Source organism: Jaculus jaculus, chromosome 11 (genome assembly GCF_020740685.1).
Source record: "Jaculus jaculus isolate mJacJac1 chromosome 11, mJacJac1.mat.Y.cur, whole genome shotgun sequence".
NCBI classification, from domain to species: Eukaryota; Metazoa; Chordata; class Mammalia; order Rodentia; family Dipodidae; genus Jaculus; species Jaculus jaculus.
Window position 1 is genome coordinate 96,594,494 of NC_059112.1, and position 18,172 is coordinate 96,612,665.

The following is an 18,172-nucleotide window of genomic DNA, read 5'->3' on the forward strand; positions in this document are numbered from 1 at the left end:
TCTCTATCAATTTTGAAAGATAATGATGCTGGATACAGAATTCTAGGTTAGAAATTATTTACTTTCAGAGCTCAGAATATGTTGTCCCAATCTTATTCTGACTTTTAGGGTTGCTGATGAAAGGTCTGAGGTTATTGTGATATTCTTACCTTTGTAATTGAATTGGCTTTTTTCCCTTACAACTTTTAGTACTATCTGTTTGTTTTGAGGATTTTTGATATTGCTGCTATGATGTGCCATGCAGAGGTCATTCTTGGGGCCAGTCTATTTAGAGTTCTATAAGCCTCTGTTTGGATCTTTATTTCTATCGCTAGATTTGGGGAAATTTCTCTTACAACTTTCTTGAACAGTCAATTTCTTTTGTATTTATCTCAGCTACTTCTACCCCATGTATCCTAATGTTTGGTCTCTTGAATTCATCTCAGAATTCTTGGAAATACTGATCATGTTTCTTTTTTTCCTTATATGAGTCTGTGTTTGTTATTGTCTCAACTTTGTCCTCCATCCCTGATATTTGGTTTTCTGAATGATCATGTCTGTTAGTGTGGCATTCTGATATGGTTTTTATTTGATTGATCATGGCTTTCATTTCCATTATTTCTGTTTAATGTTTTCCCAGCATTTCTTTCTTTTTCTTTTTTCTTTTTGGATGTTCTTTTTTTCCCAATTTTTATTAACATTTTCCATGATTATAAGAAATATCCCATGGTAATACCCTCCCTCACCACCCCCCTACTTTCCTGTTTGAAATTCCATTCTCCATCATATCCCTTCCCCATCTCAATCAGTCTCTGTTTTATTTTGATGTCATGATCTTTTCCTCCTCTTGTGATGGTCTTGTGTAGGTAGTGTCAGGCACTATGAGGTCATGGATATCCAGGCCATTTTATGTCTGGAGGGAGCATTTTGTAAGGAGTCCTACCCTTCCTTTGGCTCTTACATTCTTTCCACCACCTCTTCCACATTAGACCCTGAGCCTTGGAAGGTGTGATTGAGATGTTACCCAGTACTCCAGTCATTTCTTTCCAGCACTATGATACCTTCTGAGTCATCCCAAGGTCACTGCCATCTGAAGAGAGAAGATTCTATACCCAAAGTGAGAGTAGCATTATTATAAGGGTATAAATATTAAGAGAAGTGATTACTGGACAGTTTGATAAGCATAGTATATACATTTTTCCAGACATCAGCAGATGTTATACCCCTAGGGCTCATGACTAGCCCTGTTTTAAGTTTTCAGTATCAGGGATGTGTTCTCCCCCATGGAGTGGGCCTCCAGTCCAATTAGAGGGTAGTTGCTTTCCACCATGACAGACATGCCACTATTGCACCCATTGGCTCATTTGGCCTGGCTGGCCAAATATAAGGCTTGCAGTGTCCACTGTTGAGTATCTTCACTGGTGGTATCTCTTTCTCCCATTGAACTACATGTAGAATGGCTTCTTCCAGCTTTCTGTCAGCTGGTCTATATGGAGGATGTTATCAGCTCAGTTCCAGCAGGATTTCTCAGTGGCCTTGCAGCCCAAGTATGTGGAGTCTTCAGCAATAGGGTCTTACCATCTATTCCTGGTGGGAAATCAAGGGCCTAGACAATGGCCTATAATGTTTTGGGGGCACCAGGGACCTCCCTGGCCAAAACTCACTGGAGGTATCCCATCCCTGACACTGAAAATTTTCTAACAACAATCTATGGCTCCTGAGTGTGCCATTGTCCAAAACCGGAGGATTCTATATGATTTATTTGCATCCTCTTAGATTTTGATTAGCCCTCCCTCCACCTTTCCTTTACTCACTCTCTTCCCCTGACCTCACTTTGGGCCTTTTCACCCCCGTTAATCTATTCTTCTACTTACATATATACAATTTTCTCTCCATGTTCGTGACTTTTCCTCCAATTTACTCACTGATTCATTCACTTTGGATACTGTCATGTTACAATCTTGAATATGTTTTATTTGATAATTCATTTGCCTGTTGGAAGAGTCTACATAGTTGTTATTGGTTTTTAGGAATAGAACTCTAACTTCTTTCTCTGGCATTTCAGCTATTGTTTTCTGTTCCCATTGGAGGGGAGTTGACAGTTTGAGGGTATGGGGCAGTGGCTTGTTACTCTTTCAGTTTCTTTTGGCATATTTGTTCCCCCCCTTTTTTCCTTCTGCTCTATTTCATTGCTTCTTTTGTCTTGTGTAGTTCTGCTAGTTTCACTCAGAAGTAAATTTCTATGAAATTTTAAGGAGGTCGGCCTAGTGTTGAGTCCCACAAATGTGATGGTGGGTTTAATTTTGATCAGCTGAATAGGAACCTTTTGTGTTACCATTCTGCATGTGCTACATGTGCATCTGGCTTACGTGGGTCCTGGGGAATTGAACCTGGGTCCTCTGGTTTCACAGGCAAGTGCCTTAACTGCTAAGCCATCTCTCCAGCCCTCATTCTTTTAAATTCTTTGTCTGTAATTTCACCTAAGTCTCTGTCACCAGTGGCCATCAGTTTGGGATTGGGAGGTCTCAGAGTGGACATGTTGACTTGACTTTTAATATTACTCTGTGTGTGTTTGTGTGTGTATGTGTGTACACACATATGCATTTGCATTATTGACATCAGAGGTTATATCATTGGTCCATTTTTTTTCTTATTGACGTGACCTTCCTATCTTCGATAATGGTATTTGCTATATGAAGGAGGGACTGGCATGTAGTGGGGGTGAGTTGCCATCTTCTTTTAGTCTGGTATTCAGGGCACCAGGCTCCCTCCCCAGTCCTCCTCTTCAAGTAGAATTCTGCTTGTAACAGTAGTCACTATTTTAACATAGACCCACTATAAAAATAGTGGTAGTCTATTGTAAATCAATGTGAATTATTTTAGGAAGGGAACATTAATAATATTGTATGCACTAGTATGTTAGTATTGTGGATTTGTGAGGGGAGAAAAAAAATAAAAAGACTCCACAAATCAAGTAACTAATATTGGGTTGATCTAGAGAACGTCAAGAAGGAAGACCTGAGTAGGTAGAGCTATAGAAGGAAAAGAGAAAAAAATTGGGGGGAGAATCACAGAAATTTGTCTAAAGGTAGACTGAAGAACTAGAGGCGAAGGCATGCCAAGAGCTAATGGGGAATAGTTCCGTCTCTCAGGAGGCTGAGGCTTGGAGTTCCTGCAAACCAGAACAGAGTGTGCTCTTTGGGAGAGGGGGATGTAGAGGGAAAGAAGAAAGCCGCACATAAAGAAGACAAAAGGTGAACTCAGGACTGGAGAGATACCTTAGTGGTGAAGGTGCTTGCCTGCAAAGCCTAAGGACCCAGGTTCAATTCCCAGATCGCACATCAGCCACATGTACAAGGTGGCACATGCATCTGGAGTTCCATTGCAGTGGCTAAAAGCCCTGGTGCGCTTATTCTCTCCCTCCCTCTCTCTCTCTCTCTCTCTCTCTCTCTCTCTCACACACACACACACACACACACACACACACACACAGAAATAAATAAATTAAAAAAGTATTTTTAAACAAATGTTAATCCCCTGGGGCTGGCTGGGGGAGAACAGGAAAATTTGTTCCAGAAGGAACTGTCTGAAGGATTATCAAGATTTTTGTACATGGAAAAGAAAATTAACACATGTGGAAACAGAGATGGCTCTTTTCTCCAGATCTGAGGCAAGAGCAAGATGCATATAGATGGTTCTGTATGTTAAACTTAGTATTTGATAAGTAACCAAGATGAAAAGAAAGGAGTCAGATCTTCTAGAAAATGAAAATAGGAATTTTGAGATCCTTCAACTAAGATACAGTAGTCATCTTTATTTTCCTAATAAAGTTGTTGCTCTTAAACCTTCAGGGTTGTTTTTTTAAAAAAAGACAAAAACAAAGGACAAACACCCCCCCCCCCCACACACACACACACTTAAAACACACACACACACACACAGAAGCAATACAGAGTAAGGACAGGCTAGGGACCAAGTTGCCCTGCTAAAACAATGTGCTGAAAACAGGGTCGGTGTAAGGGAAGCTCTGGGTAGACTATAGGATTTGAAAACGGACTGGCCTGATATTTTTTTTGGGCTTCCTCGGCTCCTGGAATGGGAATGTCTCTCTTCCCTGAAACAGGCAGTTCCATTCCTTCAGAGTTTTGGTCCTAAGTTCAGGCCATTGCTCAGGGCTGCAAAGTTCCCTTCATCTGGAATAGTCTGTGGGTGTGAGTTGTTCCCTGGTACTCCCTGCTGGAGAATTCTCTTGTTGTAGTTTGAGCCTTTTGAGTTGGGAGCCTGTAGCTTCAGAAAGTAGCAGGTCCCTTTCTCTTCTGAACTATGAAAGTATGTGCTGAGTCCAATGTCCATTCCAACTGTCTTAATTTCAAATTTCCAACCCCCTCCTCTAAAGCTTGCCTATGCTCTCTGAGGGACATTTCAGCTTCAGATTTACACCTGGCAGTTTCCTCTGTGCCAGAGAGCTCAGGGCTGTGCGCAGGGAGAGCTGTGGATCAGTCTGGTGTGGCTCCAATTCCAAAAGAAACTTCTTGAATATATCATAAAATAGTAACCCTCATACCAAAACAGAAGTGTTCCACATGTTTTGTTGGCTGGACCAAGATGAAACAATCAATTAACTGTCACCATTAGGGAATTGTCAGGTTAAGAATCAAGAAACCTAAGATGGTTTGCTTGGGCTTGAGGTTGAGGTTTTATTTAACACCAGCAAAGGGAGTGGCCAGGTTTGAAGTTGGAGGATTGGGAGTAGAAGGAAACTCTGAACCAAAAAGGAAAGAGGACCAGGAGAAGGAAACTCCAAACTGAGGGGCACAGGGCGAGGGGTGGGGTGGAACAGAAGAGAGAAAAAAGGGGTGTGCACAAGAGAAAAGAAAGGGAGTATGCTACACCTTAGAGCAAGAGGAGAGAGGGAGAGCGAACGTGATAAAGGGAGCAGCGTTTCTTAAGCCCTTTGGGAGAAGGAATGGGGTGACTGGACATCATGGGGCACAGGGAAGGAGCTGGTAGCATCCAGACCAGCTAACTCTAGGGAAAGTGAGATTCTCCTCCTCCCTCCACTGAGTCAACAACTTGGAGGAAGTTGTTTTCCTCAACTCAGGTGCAAAAAGCCAAATTACCGTAACAGAAGATAGGGATTCTAACATCTCAGAACATACCAGAGCACACAGGGAAGGGGGAAGTCAACTCTCTTTGAAGTCTCAATTACCATAACATAGTTTCTCAGACTGGCTTAGTTATGGTTAGCGCAAGGCTGGGTGAGAGAGGGGAGATCTGAGGTTCTTAAAGGAGTGTCCATGAACGAAAGCAAGTGGCTGAAGTTATTTATTGTGAAGTGCACAATAAATACAGAAAGTACACAAAACATAGGAAAATTAATAAATAATAAAATTAACATTCACATGCACAGCACCCAACTTAAAAAGAATATTAGAGCTACCTTAAGAGCCTGGAACTGGATTAGTATATTGCTAACAGTCACAGACAGCTTGCAAAATTTTCTTGGCTTCAAACTCAAGCACAATACAAAAATGTCATAATAAAGCCAACTATTTTGTAAAATTAATATATGTGAATAAAAAAATTTTAAACCATGTACAAACACGTACAATAGGCCTCCCTATCTGTAGGGGACACATTCCAAAAACCCCAATGGACACTTAAAACTACAGATAGTACCAATCTCCCTCCCTCTCCCTCTCTCTCTCTCTCTCTCTCTTTCTTTCTTTCTCTCCCTCTATATATACATGTGTGTGTGTGTGTGTGTGTGTGTGTATTTAACATAATGTTTATATACATATACACACAATGTCTTTTTCTAAGCATCCATATGATAAAGTTTAATGTATAAGTTTAGAGCAGCTGGACAGACAAGTCGGTACTGGTGTATGGCCCCAAGTGTGAGACTGAAAAGAGGCAGACAGATCTAGGGTGACACAGAATACAACTTACTACAGGATGGCAGAAGTGTGGTCCTGAGTGGCAACAAGACCACTTGTAATCCCTTAATTTGAGTCACAGAGATACATTTATGGATTAGGACAAAAGAGACCTGGTTTATCATAAAATAGTACTGAAAAGAGAGGAGTCCCTCAGGAACCAGGGACTAACTGCAAAGCCCCACAATAGGACACCAACAGTTTGATGGACTTGTGATTTGCTGGGAGACTACACAGGAAGAACCAGCTCAGGCCACACAAGGACAATAATGACAGCCATGGTCAAGAAGGCTGTAGTTATGCCAAGTTGCACTCTTACAATAATAATAAAACCAAGCAATTGTAATATGTTGTGATATGTCATGTGATGTACTTGCCCTTCTTACGATACGATGTGAGATGACACAGTGTCTACATGATGAGAGAAAGGGAGGCGAATACAGTAGGAACGGTGAGGCGGCGTTAGGCTACTCTATAAAGGTTTCATAAGCACTGTGCAATACCAGTGCCAAGGGTGATGGAATTTCATCATCCTACCCAAGGCAGCACACAATTTAAAACTTATAAATTATTTAGCAATTTTCCCACTGAATATTTTCAGTCCACGGTGAAGTAAAACCATACAAAGTGAAAATACTTAAAACAGCTCCATTGCATCACAGACCATGCAGGGTGAGGAACCCTCTGCCACACCCCCAGGAGGAATTTAATACTCAATTTTTTTCACTTCTGTCTTATAATTCCACCACCCAGGAGTTTTTGCTTCTAGTTGAGGACAGATGAGAAAGGCATGGAAAACATACTTCGGCTTTTCATTGACTTTTTCACGAAGTAACCCACCTGTGCTTTCTTTCCCGGGAATTGCATTGCACCTTCAACTTGACCCTAAAGGAGGCTTCTGGCAAGCGTGACTTAATTGGGTAACACTGATAAGCCCTTGTTGTGCAGTCTCTGTCTCAATGGCCTTCTCTTCAGAGATAACCCCTTCCTCCTGCCTCTTACATTAATTACTCCTTGGTTTTAAGAACCACATATGCCCATAAGAAGAGGATTATATTGACACTACTACACAAACACTCCCCTCAAAACATGAGTTGGCCAGGTGTGGTGGCGCACGCCTTTAATCCTGGCACTCAGGAGGCAGAGATAGGAGGATTGCCATGAGTTGGAGGCCAGCCTGAGACTACATAGTGAATTCCAGGTCAGCCTGAGCCAGAGTGAAACCCTACCTCAAGAATAAAAAGGGGAAGCCGGGCGTGGTGGTGTATGCCTTTAATCCCAGCACTTGGGAGGTAGAAGTAGGAGGATCACTGTGAGCTCGAGGCCACCCTGAGACTACACAGTGAATTTCACGTCAGCCTGGGCTAGAGTGAGACCCTATCTCGAAAAATAAAAACAAAAACAGAATTAAAAAGGGGGTGCTGGAGGGAATGGCTTAGTGGCTAAGGTGCTTGCCTGTGAAGCCAAAGGACCAAGGTTCGATTCCCCAGAACCCACATAAGCCAGATGCACAAGGTGGCGCATGTGTCTGGAGCTCGTTTGCAGTGGCTGGAGGCCCTAGCGTGCTCACTCATTCTCTCTCTTTTTCTCTCCCTCCCTCCCTCCTTCCCTCTCACTCAAAGAAATAAATAAAATAAAATAATTTTTAAAAAAATGATGACAAGTTGACCAAGTCTGCTTTCAATTTCTTTGGAAATTAACAAGAACCCTTTCAGGAACGTCACTGAGCAAGGCCATGAGTTAGCCTTGGCAATCAGAGACTACCTGACAAAAGTATAATTTGTGCAATATACTGACGTCCATCAAAGGGAGGGGACTGCTCTGTAGTTTCTGCTTCCTTTAAATCCACAGAATCTTCTGTTAACCCTCAGAGCAATCATTCAAAAGTAAACCAAACGCCAAGTGGAGCACAAAAGTTTTAACAGCACATAATCAAAATGAATCATGTGATGAAAAGAATGTGGGCCAGCATCACCCAGTATTTCCTCCTCAGGGCACAAGGATGGTACTGATGCAGCAGAGACCTTGGAGTGGGCAGTTCTTAGAACGAGTGGGCACCTGTGTCTGCTGCTGGCAGCCATCCTGAGGTCTTTGCCATTACTCTGAGGAATCTCTTCAACTTTCTCCTGTGTAAATCTGATTCTAGTGTCCCATGACTTAGTCACTTTTCAGTTTATGCTTCTGAAAAATAATTTTATTAATTTACTTGTTTGTTAGAGAGAAAGAGAGACAGAGAGAATAGGTACACAGCCTCTTGCCATTGCAAATGAACTCCAGACACATGTATCACTTTGTGCATCTGGCTTTTTGTGAAGAGTGGTGAACTGAACCCAGGTCAGCAGGCTTTGCATGCAAGTGCCTTTAGCCACTGAGCCATCTGCCCAGCCTTTCAGTTTACTCTGGCTTGTCTGTTACTCATCAAAGTAGTAAGAGTACTTATTTTAAAGTTAGTAACTCTGAAATCGTTTCTGGAGTTCTGCAGGTCTGTTCTGCTTTCTTTCTCCTGAAAATACAACCCCTGCCCACTTCTTTAGAGGACACATGAGAAGCTGGGGAGATGGCCCAGTGGATAAGAGTGTTTGCTGTACAAGCATGAGAGCCTGACAGGGCCTGATTCACCCTGAGTTCAACTCCACAGCACCCACATAAATAGCTGGTCATGTCCTGGCATGATGGTAACCTCAGTCCTTTGGGGAGAGAGGACCAAGGCACTGCATCCTCCTCCCCCCACACAAAGGCAGTTCTAGAGGGTCAGTCTCAAGAAAATATATGGATGAGTGATAGAGGAAGACACCAGACTCCTGTGGCCTCCTCATGCATACACATGGGGCACCTATCTATGCATAAATATACGTACACTGCACACATACACACACCATACAAAAAAACCTACAAAATCCCAAAAGGTCACATGAGAAGTAACTTTTGACAAAGTGCTTAAGAATTTCTGAGTTTGCCTAAGTTTTTACAACCATAACAGCATTCATGGCATTCCATCAAATAGATAAAGTGTTTTACCAAGCCATACCCTTTACCACACATATGCATTATCTCCCAATTTTTACCACTACTACTAATGCTGCAATGAGAATCTTCCTTCATCTGGATGTCCAACCATAGACCAGGTACACTGGTGGCCACTACAGAAAGGAGTCAGAAATAAGCAGTATACTGAGAATGTGTGCACTCATATATAAGCATGCGTGCGTGCATGCGCACGCACGCGCGCGCGCACACACACACACACACACAGACACATACACACAAACTAAAATAAGGCTTCTTATATTTTTTCTCCTGATGACCATTTTGCTCAAAATTTTAAAAATATTTATTTGGGCCAGGAGTGGTGGCACATGCCTTTAATCCCAGCACTTGAGAAGCAGAGGTAGGAGGATCGCTGTGAGTTCGAGGCCACCCTGAGAGTACAGAGTGAAGTCCAGGTCAGCCTGGGCTAGAGTGAGGCACTACCTCAAAACAACAACAACAAAATAAAGTGTGTGTGTGTGTGTGTATGTGTATTTGAAAGAGAGAGAATGGGCAAATCAGGGTTTCTAGCCACTACAAGCTAACTCCAAACACATGTGCCACCTTGTGCATCTGACTTACATGGGTATTGGGGAATCAAACCTGGGTCCTCAGACCTCACAGGCAAGTACCTTAAATGCTTAGCCATCTCTCCAGCCCTGCTCAAGATACTTTTATGCAAATCTAGCTGCTATTAGGAAGTAAAAACTCATGTTCACTGGAGCTTTCTCATAACAAAATATGTGAAGATGGCTAAAATGTTGTTGGAAGGACCAAAGAGCATCCCAGTTCAGTCTGGCAGGGCTCAGAAGGTCCTGAGGGCCCAGCAGCCCAGGTGTGAATTTGGGTGCTTGCTTCTGGTATGAGAAGAATGGAAAAATGTGCAGCAATAGTGGGGAGACACGCCGTCTAGTGTCTTCCGATCAAAGGGTAAGGATACAAAGAAACCAATCTTTATTCAGGAGCTGTCACTTGACATTCAGTATTCTCTGTTGTAGCTCAATAATCATAGCTGTCAGATTCAAAAATGCAGTGCCAACTGTTTCATTCTTCCTTACAATAAATATTTCTAGAATACTAGCTGTGGGGGCAGTACTGAGATCACAATAGGACACAGCCCCTGACTTCGGGGTGCTTGTCATCTACTGTCGACACAAAACACACAGCTCTCACCTCCAAGGGGAAAAGAGAGTTTATTCTGGAGCCAAGTATCAGTGAACATGACCTGCGAACACAGAGTTAAGCCACACCAAGTTGCATACTTCAAACATGTTCATGACGTTTGTATAATTACAGAACAAAAGGTCACAAGCCAAAGTACATTGGTGGAAGTTACCGGTAGGCAGGCTGCAGCAAAACAGGGAAATCTCTGCTATAGTCTATATGCTTCTGATGACACTGTCATCCTTGGGGCTGGTGGGAAGCTGGCGGTCTGTTAGTACACTCCAACAGTGTTTGACCTGATGACTTGATAGCCACAAGGATATCAGGTTAGACACAGAGGTGCAATAAATGGCTACTAAAGGGGGAGGGGGTGCTAAAGATAGCTCCAGAAAATTGGGCTCTGAATCTGCAATATTCCATCTCTTCACAATCACAGAAGCTCAGCCAGTCAATCAGCCTTGTAGGATGTTTGAAGTATGTGCAGCTGCTTCTTGGGAACATTAGTAGTTCAAACTGCCTATAAGAGACCCAGAGAAAAAGGCAACTATAATATAGTAAAAGTTGTTTCTTTCCGGGGACTGCCCTCCCCGCCCCCCAGCAACTCTGCCATGAAAAAGCAAATTGTGCAAGGCTCCCTGACACAGGGGGTTATGAGAAGACAAAGAAAGGGCCATTTGAGGGGAGCAGGCGCTGCTGTTTGAGTCTTTGGTCTGCAGACCCCACTAGTCAGGCCACCCCCCCCCCCCAGCATGCTGGCTTCTCCCACAGTGCAACTGTCTGGCTGCACACCACAGGCATCTTGCCCGGGGCCGCAGGGCTGCAGGGCTGTTTGCAAGCCTGTGCTCTGCACCACCTGAGGCTGGGGAGAAAAATAAACAACGGGGCATCTTCTTAACTCTCCTCTTCCAGCTCCATTTCTGAGTGCCCTGCGTTTGTATGTCCATTTGTGTATGGAATTTGTTGTTAATTTGCTTTCCTGACTTTTGTTTTGGAGACATGTTTCTGGTAAGTGCTGTGGATTTCACATGGACATATTGTTCAGAAGCCAACAGTTGATGTCACCAAGAAATGGATGTGCTTTTTTTTTGGGGGGGGGAGGTTCAATCTTCCCCTCTATTTGACATTTCTTTAAAGGAGCCTCCTGATGGCATAAAAAAAATGAAAGTAAAATTTTAAGAGTAAGAAGTGATAAGTGGTGAGTGGACAAATATATGATGGTGGAGGACCCTGAAATGAGAGGTCAACGTGACATGGGCGCCAATTCGGAAAAGGGAAAGAGAACGCAGAGCACCAGCAGATTCTCTGGAAACAAACTGATGGGATGGATGACACTAAGACCCAAATGGTTTGAGCTCAGCTTCTTTTAGGGAAGGTATAAAGAAAGATGAAGAGAATTTTAGGTTGAACACAGGTAACTCAAACCCTATCACTCTGATATACCACGATGTCCGAAGTACAGGTAAGGTTGAGTCAATTGTCCATCTAGGGCCTCTTCTCCTTCATCTGGGGCCTCATATGGTAGTACAGAGCGTTTCATGTAGGTAAGCTCAAATATCCCTGCCAAATGCCTTTTGCTTCCCTCCAGATGAGTAATTGTGAGGTGATCTCCAGAACTGCAGCCTCTGTGGCTGGACATGCCTGTGAGACGTCATGAGCATCATTAGGATTACCAAAAGAGATAACGAGTATATCTCTTCTCTGTTCTCTCTCTCTTCCCTTACACAACAACAGACCCATCAGTAGCTTATACCCCTTGGAGTAAAAGCAAGTTTAAGCCCACAATTTAAAAACAAGAAGGCACTGATCTTCTGGTTCCAAAGGCAGGCCACAATAAAAACTGTATCTTTACTCTGAGAGAGAGAGAGAAAGATCAATAAAAATTTCTCTTATGCCAGTCCTACTATTTTTCTTTTTACTGTCCAAAAACTATTCCTAAAACTTGTTAACTCATAATAAGTATGCTAGTATTTCTCAGTATTGCAGGAATGTCAAACCTCCCAGACTTAACAGTTGGGTACTGAGAAATGACCAATCCCATGACAGGACTAATGATACCCAACAGATAGACTTATGGATGAATTAAAAACAAAAGAAAGCCTAGCAGATCTCCCAAGAGTTAACCTTGTGCATTCCAAAGCAAAGTTAACAACCATGTCAATGTAACTGTGCCATGTGTTTGTGAGTGTCTTCATGTGACTGTATGGCACTTTATATTAAAACAACATAAGACAAAACTCAGTCTACCTCCCCCTAGAGTTCCCAAAATAACTGAGAAACAAAATTTGGGACCACATCAGTTTTTCCACTCATTTCTTTTATATGCTATCATCACTATTTTTTAATACTAATTTATTATAGATTTCTTGGTATGACAGCTTCAAATATGTGAATGGGTATGAATACAAGCATTGGGGATATAGTAAAAGGCCTGATAAGTACATACTAAAAAATTATAAACTTATATAAAATTAACTTCCTAAACCTATTAAAATATCTCTGGGTCTATGAAACATTTCATAAAATGTTCAAAATTTTTTTTTGTAAAAACAGGATTCATTGAGATCTTAAGACAATAGTTGCATTAAGCTATAAAACTTAATACTAGATACACAGATTTTTGAATAATTATTTCCTTCTCAAATAAGTTGAAATACTTAATTTTACAACCATTTTTATTTATTTATTTATTAGAGAGAGAGAGAATGGGCATACCAGGGCCTCTAGCCACTGCATACAAACTTCAGAAGCATGTACCACCATGTACATCTGGCTTATGTGTGTTGTGGGGAGTCAAATCTAGGTCCTTAGGCTTCATAGGCAAGTGCCTTACCCACTAAGCCATCTCTCCAGCCCTTACGTTATTTTTAAAATTGCCATTGGGAACAAAAACAAAGATATAAAATTGCTTTATGTTAAACAAAGTATCTCTAAGTAAACATCCTTTTATTAGACATATTTCTTATTTTAACAGTATTATTATTTTCTCTCTCTGCTTCTTTCTCTCAAATAAGGAAATAAAGTTTTAAAGAAAAGTTAAGGAGCTGAAGAGATGGCTTGACAGTTAGGGGCTTGCCTGTGAAACCTAAGGACATAGGTTCAATTCCTGAGGACCCACATAAGCCACATGCACAATGTGGTACATGTGTCTGGAGTTTGTTTGCAGCGGCTAAAGATCCTGGCACACCCATTCTCACTCTATCTGCCTCTTTGTCTATCTCCAATAAATAAATGAGTGAATAAAGTTTTAAAAAAGAAGAATATCATTAACATGCAAGTGCCAATTGTAATCTTTTAGTATATATGCTTGACAAAAATGTTTGTGTTAAATTTCCTTTTCATAAAATAAAAAAAATTACAGAAGTTATAATCCCAAGAAACAAGAACATTCAGAATCTGGGTCAGATTATTCTATACATAAGGAAGAATGTCTACATTTAAATTGTGAGCCAATATCTTAATTTTTAGGAGAAATTTTAATTAACAGTTGTGACATTAAAATGCAAAGAACATTGCTTGATTAGCTATGTTCTACTATTTCAAGAAAGAATTATCAAAGTTTGAATCTTGTTAAATTTAAACTAAAAAAAAGTATGTGTGTGTGTGGGGGGGGGTCATTTGTAAATCAACTAGTTTATCAATGACCAGGTTCCGTTTTACTTTTACTGATGTAATTCAATAGTCTTAGTCAAGATTATATCTGGTATATCATTGTCTCAGTTCTGGTGTCACAAGATGGTCAAAACCTCAAGTTGGTCCTCAGGATGGGATGACACCTGCTCCAGGGTACAGCAGTCCTTTAGGCTCCGCTATTCCTAGATTCCTACGACTGTGACAATACCTTATCACTGCTTGAAACTTCCTGTGAACAATTAATATGCTTATCAAAGAATATTGCAAAACAGATTCCGGGCTAGAGAGACTGCTTAGCAGTTAAGGTGCTTGCCTGTGAAGCGTAAGGTTTCATGTTCAACTCTCTCCCATGTTAGCCAGATGCACAAGGTGAGGCAAGCACAAGGTTGCACATGCCCACTAGGTGGTACAAGGGTCTGCAGTTCCATTGCAATGGCTGAGACCCTGGCGTGCCAATTCTCTCTCTCCTTCTCACTCCCTCCCTCCCCCCCCCTCTCTCCCTCTCCCTCTCTCTCTCTCTCTCTCTCTCTCTCTCTCTCTCTCTCTCTCTCTCTCTCTCTTTTAAAAAAAGAAAAAAAAAAAGATTCCAAGATGTCCTGTTTTAGCTCCCTTATGAGCCCAAATAAAAAGTAACACCCAGGGCTGGAGAGATGGCTTAGTGACCACTCAAGTTTGATGCTCAGGACCCTTGTAAGTGCATCTGTCACACCAGTCCTTCGGCAGACCTGAGAATCACTAGAGCTAAGGAAAAATGCAAGTTCCAGGATCAGTGAGAGACTACGGCTGAATTTAAAATGGGGAAAGGAGTAATGTATCAGGACATCCTACGCTCTACTCAGGCCACCACAGGAGAGCACCCCCCCCCACATAGGTGAGCCCACAAGATACCACAAAGGCCACACACATTCCATGCCTCCCCCAGCAAAGAAATGTAGTCTCCAGGGCTGTTAATATGTTTCTGACTGTGTTTATGAGAAGGAGCAGGGTACAGAGAACTCTCTGGACTACTATAATGTCACTGTCATTTTCCTAAAACTGTTCTAAAACTAAAATCTCACTGTTTTAAAAGTTAAACAACTTAAATAATTTCAAAAGAAACATTCCGTAGCCAAGGTCATCTTGATCTGTATGTTTGAGGCAATAATGCTTAAATCTCTATATTAAAAATTAGAAAAGATCTCCCTAGAGTATTGCTAAGCAGAGCCTAAGATGTTAAATCCTTAAGCAAATAGCCTCACAAATGGACTTGTCCTAATACAGAGGCTGTCAACAATTTAAGTGACCCTTGCCTGAACAACAACAGTCCAATTTAACCGCAGCAGAAAGAGATCTTCAGAGAGCTGTGCTGAGAGGTGAAGTCAAGCAGAAGGTGCTTCACGTCCCTCATGTGCCCCACCGCTAGCCAACACCCCTGAGTCACCTTTACAAGGGTCCTCCCTTGTATGTTTAAGATATGCTATAATCACGAAAGGTAACATCCTGCATTTTTGGTGTGTATGTTTATGTATGAACCACATGAGCTTGTATGAGCAGGCCAGAGGAAAACATCAGTTGTCCTCCTCTGTCGCTCTTCCACTGCATTTTTTTGAGATGGCATCTCTTTTTTTTTAAAATTTTTATTTATTTATTTGAGAGCGACAGACACAGAGAGAGACAGATAGAGGGAGAGAGAGAGAATGGGCGCGCCAGGGCTTCCAGCCTCTGCAAACGAACTCCAGACGCGTGCGCCCCCTTGTGCATCTGGCTAACGTGGGACCTGGGGAACCGAGCCTCGAACCGGGGTCCTTAGGCTTCACAGGCGAGCGCTTAACCGCTAATGAGATGGCATCTCTTGCTGAACTTGGAGCTCACACCATTTTTGGCTAGACTGGCTGACCAGTGAGTCCCACAGTCCTCCTGTCTCTGCTACCCCCTCAGTGCAGCGGTTACAGCCACACATGGCCACTCCCAGCTTTGCACATGGGTGCTGGGGATCAAGCTCAGGGCCTCAGATGTGTGCAGCAAGTGCTCTTACCCAATGAGCATACGCAACCTCTTCAGCCAAAACTTTTCTTATTTAACTTTCAAGTTTGAAGTAATTTCAAAATTGACCCAAAAGTTTATAAACCAGTGCAAACAAAAAAAAACCCCAAGTCCCTTATATACCTGATACCCAACTCGCTCAAACGTGGTACTTGCTATAGCTATAGTACGAGGATCAAAAACAAGAAGCTGGGCGTGGTGGCACACGCCTTTAATCCCAGCCCTCGGGAGGTAGAGGTAGGGGGATCTCCACGAGTTCGAGGCCACCCTGAGACTACATTGTGAATTGCAGGTCAGCATGAGCTAGAATGAGACCCTACCTTGAAAAAAGAAAAAGAAAAAAAAGAAAAGAAAAAAAAAAAAAACAAGAATTGAACATAGAAACAATGCTATTAGCTAGGCTACTGACTGTATTCAACTGGTCCCCATTCTCTTCATCTGTGTTTAGAAGCCATGTCTACTTCTCTCCTAAAACCCACCCTGACAGGGCAGTTCCTCAGTCGTTGCCTGTCATGACCTTGACACTCTAGAACAGTCAAAGTAAAATCATGGAAACCACTGAGATTGGGATAACCTCTCCAGAACAGCTTTATTAAAAGCAGCCCAGCAGTTACCAGGATGTCAGGGAAGCGCAGATATAGCGTGAGCAGGACAGGGGAGCACGGGAAGGTGTCTGGCAAAGGCAAGCCTTCATCCTCCGGGATTAAAGGCAAGCCTTCTCCACACCCCCATGCTCTGACTTCAAAGGACCCTCTGAGGTAGATTAATACCCACATGGATTCATCAGGACTGGAGGATGCCAGGGGTTTGACCCACAGCCAAAATCCAGGCTTCCAGTCCTGCACATGCTGGATCTGACTAGTAGCCACGGTCTCCGGTCTTCCCACAGTTTAGCGAGAAGCAGCTGGTCTGGTCAAAAGTCTCCTCTATTCTGTGCTCTTCCATGTAGATGCACAGTAGCATCCTCCTTGCCAGGGTCTGAAGGCCTACTGCATAAGATAATGTGATACTACATCACCACCTAGCGCTGACAGTCAGGAACTGCAGCCATATCTCCTGCCACTGGGAGTACAATAAATGATTGAGCAAGACACCAAGATTTAATGTTCACTCTACCTTTCCCTGTGTGATGGTCCAGGTTTACTGAGAAAAGAGTTAGAGCCGCATAACCCTCCTCTTATTAACCAAGCTTTGATGGACACACACATACATACATACACATACACACACACACACACACACACACACACACACACACACAAATGAATGCTGGGTTTACACTAGACTCCAGAGAGCATCCTCCTCTTGTAAAGTGAAAACTTCCTTGACAACATGAAGCTATAAAATTGAAGGGATAATTCATGATAGGTACAATGGTCACCCAATCTATAAGATCTGGAGACCACCCCAGGAAAAGGAACCTGCCCTTGCTTCAAACGCCAGCGCCCTTTTCTCACCCTCTGCCTTTTCCACATCCTTTGGTGTCGGGCTCCTCTCACCAGCTCCTGATTAAGGCAGGACACAGCCTCCTTTCTGTGCTTCAAAAGCAGCTCAGTTACCTAAGCACCCGGAATATCCCTACGAAGGTGGAGCTTCACCACCCTCAGATAACCCTCCTGCCCTAGCAAGTGCGTCTTACTTGCAAGTCAGCTTTGTGTGCTGAGCATGCTGGCTTCTGTTTGGTTCCTACTTGCAACCTAGGTCTTTGCTGATCCATTTACTTTTGATTTTTCTGCATCCTTAAACTTTAAATATTAAATTAGCATCACACAGACTTGCCCTTTATCCAGACTGACAACATAAAGTCTTTAAATTGGAATGTTTGGTTCCTAGATACCTGATGCAGAGACTCATACTGTGGATTTAAATTAACTTGTACTGTTTGGTTCCTGATTTGCAATTATGTGTTCCGTTCTCCCTGTGCTTCTTTCTTGCCTTCTCTTATTTCTACCATACTTCCTTGCTATTTATGACCTTACTAGCTGTACATTCTTCTGAAATATGCATGTGTCATTAATTTCTAATATGTTAGCATCTTCACTATTCTCAAGTCAATTCTACTAAGAAAGTCCTTATTTTTGTTCCCCAAAAAAACTTCCAAAAATTCTGCTGTTTCTCAGTCCCTACCCTTAAATTAGCAAATGCTGATTTGGTTTTAGTTCTCTGGAATACTTGCCCTTCCTTTATTGACAGCCCTCAGATGCCTTGTTGAACAGTTTTTACAGCAGAAAAATTAATTCAAGACAAAAACCTACATGGCTCTTTATTTGCATAATTATCTGATTTGACAGTGTAAGGTCTGAACAGAATAGACTTCTGTAGTGGACTAGCTGACTGGCTTGGATAAGCTTTTAATTTAGTCTTGCTGTCCTCATCTGAAAACTGGAAGCGACAGTGGATCTTGAGTACCT

The 18,172-nt window shown here is 42.4% G+C and overlaps 1 protein-coding gene and 1 pseudogene across 3 annotated transcripts in view; one reads left to right on the forward strand and one right to left on the reverse strand.

Annotated features, from left to right (window-relative positions):
• The first annotated feature begins 3,503 nt into the window (after positions 1-3,503).
• LOC123453442 lies at positions 3,504-3,569 on the forward strand (annotated as a pseudogene).
• Positions 3,570-10,121: 6,552 nt separating this feature from the next.
• The window catches only part of Herpud2 (HERPUD family member 2), a 45,729-nt gene continuing 37,678 nt past the window's right edge, over positions 10,122-18,172 (reverse strand). For 2 of the 3 annotated variants that reach the window (XM_045130122.1, XM_045130123.1), the window contains one exon: positions 10,122-10,626. Coding sequence is in view for 2 of the 3 variants with exons in the window: in XM_045130123.1 (XP_044986058.1) it covers positions 10,610-10,626 (17 nt within the window). In the remaining variant the exon portion in view is untranslated. Of the gene's footprint in view, positions 10,627-11,549; positions 11,748-18,172 lie in introns of all 3 variants that reach the window. The other variant, XM_045130121.1, reaches the window with a different exon arrangement.